The sequence below is a fragment of the Coptis chinensis genome, chromosome 5 (genome assembly GCF_015680905.1).
Source record: "Coptis chinensis isolate HL-2020 chromosome 5, ASM1568090v1, whole genome shotgun sequence".
NCBI lineage: Eukaryota > Viridiplantae > Streptophyta > Magnoliopsida > Ranunculales > Ranunculaceae > Coptis > Coptis chinensis.
Genome location: NC_141460.1, coordinates 40,262,094 through 40,268,092, shown reverse-complemented (window position 1 = coordinate 40,268,092; position 5,999 = coordinate 40,262,094). Strand labels below are relative to the sequence as shown.

Sequence of the window (5,999 nt, the reverse complement as noted above, 5' to 3'; positions counted from 1 at the left end):
CAAAACGACCGTCTCGGAAAGATCTTTTCAATGGTCTAAGCCTTGATCTAATTAGAGGAGCAGAAGTGGACAAAAAGTCTATTGAAGCCAACTGCAGCTGAAGAGGCCTTTTTGGACTGAAAGAATTGGGTTTTGGGCCTGATTCTCTAGCCCAAAACATGGCTCCAAGCCCATGCACGATTTTTGGATCTGGACATATAAAAAGAAAAGCTTAGCTCTTTGTTAATGGTAGCTAGTTAGACCTAAACAATATAGATAATTCTAGATCTAGTTTCTAGTATTTTAATTAAGTTTTAGTTCCATTTTCAATTCTTGTTTTAGATTAAGTCTTTGAATCATTGTTCTTGATTGATTAGATAAATAAAATAGTTATTTTGTTAATTTCGATTTTGTCATCTCAATTTATAGATCTAGTTTTAATTATTGTTGGTTACCATTTCTTAGTTGTTAATTAGAATTTAATTATTGTTTAATTTATATTAGTAAATTTCGAATCTTTGATAATATGTTTAGTTTAGATTCATATGGGAATGATTGCGGAATGATTCAAGGCTAAAACCTCCATTAGAGGGGTTGATGAAAACTTAGTGGTATAGTGTAGAAGCATTGTAGAATCTATTCCAATCTAGAAGGTCGTGATTCGCCATGAGAATGGGTGGACGACCTCACATGCTAGTTAGTATTCGGTAGAAATGCCATGAACACTAGGGATTAGAACTCGAATTCTTGCCGTAAGAACGTAAGAATCGAGATACAAGAATATATACTAGGTTATTAAGTTGGATTTGAGGTGGATTCAATTCCCCTCTAATCCTTTATCTAGATTCAAAAACAATCATATTTCCATAGCATTCGTAGTTAAATTCAACATAATATATTCCATATAGGTATCGTAGTATAACACCCTTCGTAAAGCTCTCATTAGACTTAAGACCGACTAATTAGATTAGAAAATATTCCATGCTAGAGCACTAGGAGTGGAACGAATTTGTTACTCCACTCTATTTCGATAGATTCGAGAGTAGAAACTTTGATAAGCAATCTAGCATCGTAAGATAGTTTTTAGTTTACTTACGTTTTGAGTTCATCGTTCATTTCGTAGGTAGACTATTCAAATTTTATCTTTTATCAACGTACATAAATTGAATTATAATTATTGTATTCTTGAATTTCTTAACAAACAGCAATGGATCATTCCCAACTTGTCCTTGATAATGCTTTCATGGAAATCAACAAGGGTTTGAATAGTTTACATTCTGAAATGAACGTGTTAAAGGTACAGATCCCTATGTTATTCACAACTATGGAGATAAATACAGCAAATGATGGTAATGTTTTATGGAATGAAGGAAACAATATCTTACAACGTATTGAGGATATACATATAAAGAAAATATGCGTTAACTCTAACATTGTGGAAGATAAAGTAAAAGACATTGAACAAAGGCTAGCAATCCATAATGAAGGCACAGACTCGAGCTCTTCCACACGTGAGTCCACATGTGACTCAAGCTCTTCCACATGTGAGTGCACAATGTCACCAAAGTAGTAATTTGTTGTATCTCATGTACTATAATTTCATTTTGTGTAACTTTCATTTATTATATTTCATGTATTTTGTTATGGAAGTGGATATGTAATGTTATTTAATGTGTTTGTTGAATATCTTGGAAGTGGATATATTAGTTATATATATAATATGTATTTTGTTGTTAAAGTGGAGTAGTGGAGCATATGTATACATATCTTGGAAATGTTGAATCAATGAGAATTGTATTATTTTGATTTTCAGGTTATGACAGGATTTATGTACGTGTTTTAAATGTCAAAAATACAGAGGAGACTTTGCCGGATTTTATAAAAAAAAATAATGATTTATCATTGATTTTAACTAATTAAAATTGAATGTAGTCATATTAACGCCTTGTAATCTTTCTTTAATCCTGAAGCATTACAACCAGTGTAGTCATTTGTGTGACTTTTTAAATATTTGAAATTTCGAATATGACTTTATAACGACATATAACCATCCTAAATATGTACAAATAAATTAGTTAGTATTTTTGAGCATTAGAGAGTAGTTCATATTAAAAGTATGATCACATGCAAAGAAAATATAGATGATTTGTGAATATTTTTTGCGATATTTGTCGATATATCGCGAAATATCTACGATATTTGTAGTTACCAATACCCTTGCTTAATATAAGTCATGGGGACCGGGTTGGGGGAGACTAGTAGAGACATAACTTAAGTTACTCCTGTGTCCTTTTTATTTCCTCTATTAGCGAAAAATAGTAGGTAAAGATAGCTTATCTTCTTTCTTCCTCTTTCTTTCCTATTTTCGGTAAAATCCTCCATTGGAAAACAATGGGAGTTCGAAAAGGAAAGGAAGTCTCTCTGTTTCTTTTGTTTGTTGAGTTTGTTTCTTTTAATGGCTTCTCCTCCGTCTACTTCTACCATTAATGGGCCCCAGGTGCTGGGTGGATAGGGCTCCTGGAGGTCTTTGTTCTCAGGTGATTCTAGCTCAAGTAACACTTCATTGAGAAGATTTGAAACACATCAGGTGGATGGGATAGCAGAAATTCCAGCAAGCATATTAGAGAAAGGAGTCTCTATGTGGAGCGATTATGTGGTTGGTTTCTTTGTAGAGAAACGATTACCATTTCCACTAGTTAAAGCTGCTCTGGCTCGACTTTGGAAGATTAAAGGCAGTTATACTATATCCACTAATAGAGAGCTTTACTACGTCAAGTTTAACCTTGATGAAGATAGAAAACAAGTGTTGGATGCAGATCCAATTTTTATAGCAGGTAGACTCTTTGTGGTTCATCAATGGACTCGAGAAGTCAAAGCTCAGAAGAACAAGATAACTAGTATCCCAATCTAGGTAAAACTTATGGATTTGCCAAAGGAACTGTAGACTGATGAAGGGTTGGGATATATTGCAAGTTTAATTGGCAATCCCTTGCAAACTGATGAGGCAACCATAGAAAGAACCAGGCTGACGTTTGTGAAGATCTGTGTAGTTGTACCAATAGACTACGACTACAAGAGTTTGATTCCAGTTAAAATGGGGGATGATATTATTGATATAACCCTTGAATATCCCTGGGTGCCTATGTCATGCACTAGGTGTAAAATGTTTGGGCATAAGTTTTCAAGTTGCCCCTCTCGTCCTAAACAAGTTTGGAGAGCAAAGACGGTTAACCGTATAGTGAACCCACCTGAGGAAGCTCAAGGGCAAGATGATACTACTGATGGTGGATCAAATTACGCAGAATGTGAGGAAGAAGGGGCAGTGGAGGTGCAAGGAAATGGATTAGAAATGATTAACTTTGTTCCATCTTCTGAAGAACGGACTGGATGTACTACTCAAGTGGCCCTGCAAAGTTTTATGTTTGATGCTCCTAGTAAGGACATTTTGTTGACAGTATAGAGGGGATTAGATATTGAGATTCATCAAGATTCACCAACTTCTTCTGATCAGTTACATTAGACAAACTTGGGAAAGAGTCACAAGGAACAATTTCTGAAGGAACAAAACGCTTTTTAGGTATTGGCAGATAGTGAAGAAGAGATTGAGGATGACATCTCTGAAGGAACTCATGTATAATTTTTCACTGGCCACGAGCCGGTTAAGAAAAAGGTGGTGAAAGCTAAAACAAGGGCACATAAAAAAGCAGAAAACAATGAGATAAATAACGAGGCTGGATGTATAGTTCAGAGTAAGCAAGCTCAGGTCTCTGAGAAGAAGAAGAAAGGTATACCTAAGGGTCAGGCAGTAAGAAACATTAATTTTAATGATTAAGATTGGTACATGGAATATCAGGGGTCTTAATGACTTAAAAAAAGTGAAGGAAATAAATAAATTCATTTTGAAGAATAATCTTTGCTTGTTGGGTCTTCTGGAAACGAAAGTAAAGGAGGTTAAGAGGAAAAGCATTAGTGATATATGTGCTCCGAATTGGAATTTTGAAAGTAAATATAGTAGTAATCTTGGGGCTAGAATATGGATCCTTTGGAACCCAAATTTTGTGGATGTGAGTAAGATTCAGGAAACAGCTCAGCTTATACATTACAGGGTGATGATACTTCTTAACTCAGCAAGTTTTTTATCTACGATTATCTATGCAAGTAATAATAGCCAGGAGAGATTGGGGCTTTGGCAGGATTTGCGGCATCTTCACCGTAGTATTACAGGACCATGGTGTGTGCATGGAGACTTCAATAATGTTCTTTACTCTCATGAAAGGATAGGGGAGCCGGTCCACCCTAGAGAAACAGTTCCTTTTAGTGATTACCTAGCTGATACAGGGTTGTTTGATCTAAAAGCTTCTAGGTGTTATTTTACGTGGACAAATTATGGAGTAAGAGCTAATAGGAAATGGTCAAAGATTGATAGAGTTCTTATAAATATCCTCTGGTCGTCTTTGTTTGTTCATGCTTTAGCTGAATTCCTTCTGCAAGGAATTTCTAATCATTCTCCCATGCTAGTTTGTTTGGTTGATGCTGAAAAAGGAAGAGTTCCCTTTCGCTTTTGTAATTCCTGGGCCCTTCACAATAATTTCAAAGAGGTGGTTCAACAAGTGTGGGCAACAGAGGTGACGGGCAGTTGTCTCTATATTCTGGTCCAAAAGTTGAAGATTCTTAAGGATAAACTGAGAGGTTGGGCAAGGGTACATATGTCTAATATCCATATTAAAACCGAGGCAGCTAGGGAAGATCTTCACAATCTACAAATTGAGCTGCAAAATAACCCTACAGATTCCTAGTTATGTGATAAGGAAAGAGAAGCAAGAAATCTCCTGTGTAAACTGATCGAGATGGAGTTTATGGAACTCAAGGCTAAAGCTGAAAATGATTGGCTTGACTATGGTGACAAAGGAAATGCATTCTTTCATCAAGTAATAAAAGAAAGGAGGAACCGTAATTTTGTGTGGTATGTATCAGATTTGAATGAAGTTAAAGATGAAGGTGTAACACAAGTTTCAAATGCTTTCATTAGTTTCTTTCAAGAGCTTCTGGGAGCTGAGTCTCAGACGACGAGTACTGAGTTGTTGTTCGAGGAGATCTCAGTAAGGGGTGATGTGGACTCTGACTTAGCAGTAAAACTTTCTGAAGAGGTCACAAATGTGGAAATTACACAAGCATTGTTTGCTATGGATGACTTTAAATCCCCAGGCCCTAATGGCAATACAGCTTTCTTCTTCAAAAATTCATGGGACATTGTTGGAAGCGATTTCCTAAGAGCTGTAAAGGATGTTTTCTGTCACAACAAAATTCATAAAGATACAAATGCAACATTTCTATGTCTAGTTCCTAAAAAGCCTGTTGTGTCCCAGGTTGATGAATTTCGTCCGATTGCTTGTTCTAATATTACTTACAAATGTATTGCCCAGATTCTAAGTAACAGGATGAAACCTTACATGGACCAGTTGATCGCACTAAACCAATCAACATTCATTCCTGGAAGATGTATACATGATAATCTTCTACTAGCTCATGAATTGCTCAGAGGGTACAACAGAAAGCATGGGCCACAGAGATGTACTATCAAAGTTGATATCCAAAAAGCTTATAACACTGTCAGCTGGGACTCTCTCCTGCTGGTGCTCAAGAGATTCAGGTTCCCCAACAAGTTTATCAGTTGGCTATCTATGTGCTTCACTTCTCCTTGTTATTCAGTCCTCATTAATGGTAGTCCGTATGGCTTTTTTTAAGGGAAAAGAGGGTTAAGGCAAGGTGATCCTCTGTCTCCATATCTGTTTGTGCTGGTAATGGAACTGTTAGGTGGTTTGCTAATGCAAGGACTCCAAATGAAAAGCATCCGGCCTCATTCCAGATGTAAAAGACTTGCAATTACTCACTTGAGTTTCGCTGATAATGTCTTACTTTTCTGTAAAAGGGAGTCTGGCTCCATTTTGGCTGTTAAGGCGGTCATTGATAATTTCTCTTCTCTCACGAGGCTGAAGATAAATACCCTGAAGACGAAAATC

At 36.3% G+C, this 5,999-nt stretch overlaps 1 protein-coding gene across 1 annotated transcript; it reads left to right on the top strand.

Moving 5' to 3' along the window:
- The first annotated feature begins 3,803 nt into the window (after positions 1-3,803).
- Positions 3,804-4,775, top strand: LOC147497507 (uncharacterized). Its single transcript, XM_086562914.1, has one exon. It carries the CDS (start codon positions 3,804-3,806, stop codon positions 4,773-4,775), a length of 972 nt encoding a protein of 323 aa, XP_086419040.1.
- The last annotated feature ends 1,224 nt before the right edge of the window (positions 4,776-5,999 follow it).

Bases quoted from the DNA above. Each gene is read 5' to 3' on its own strand.
- LOC147497507 (XM_086562914.1), top strand. From the start codon at position 3,804: ATGATTAAGATTGGTACATGGAATATCAGGGGTCTTAATGACTTAAAA.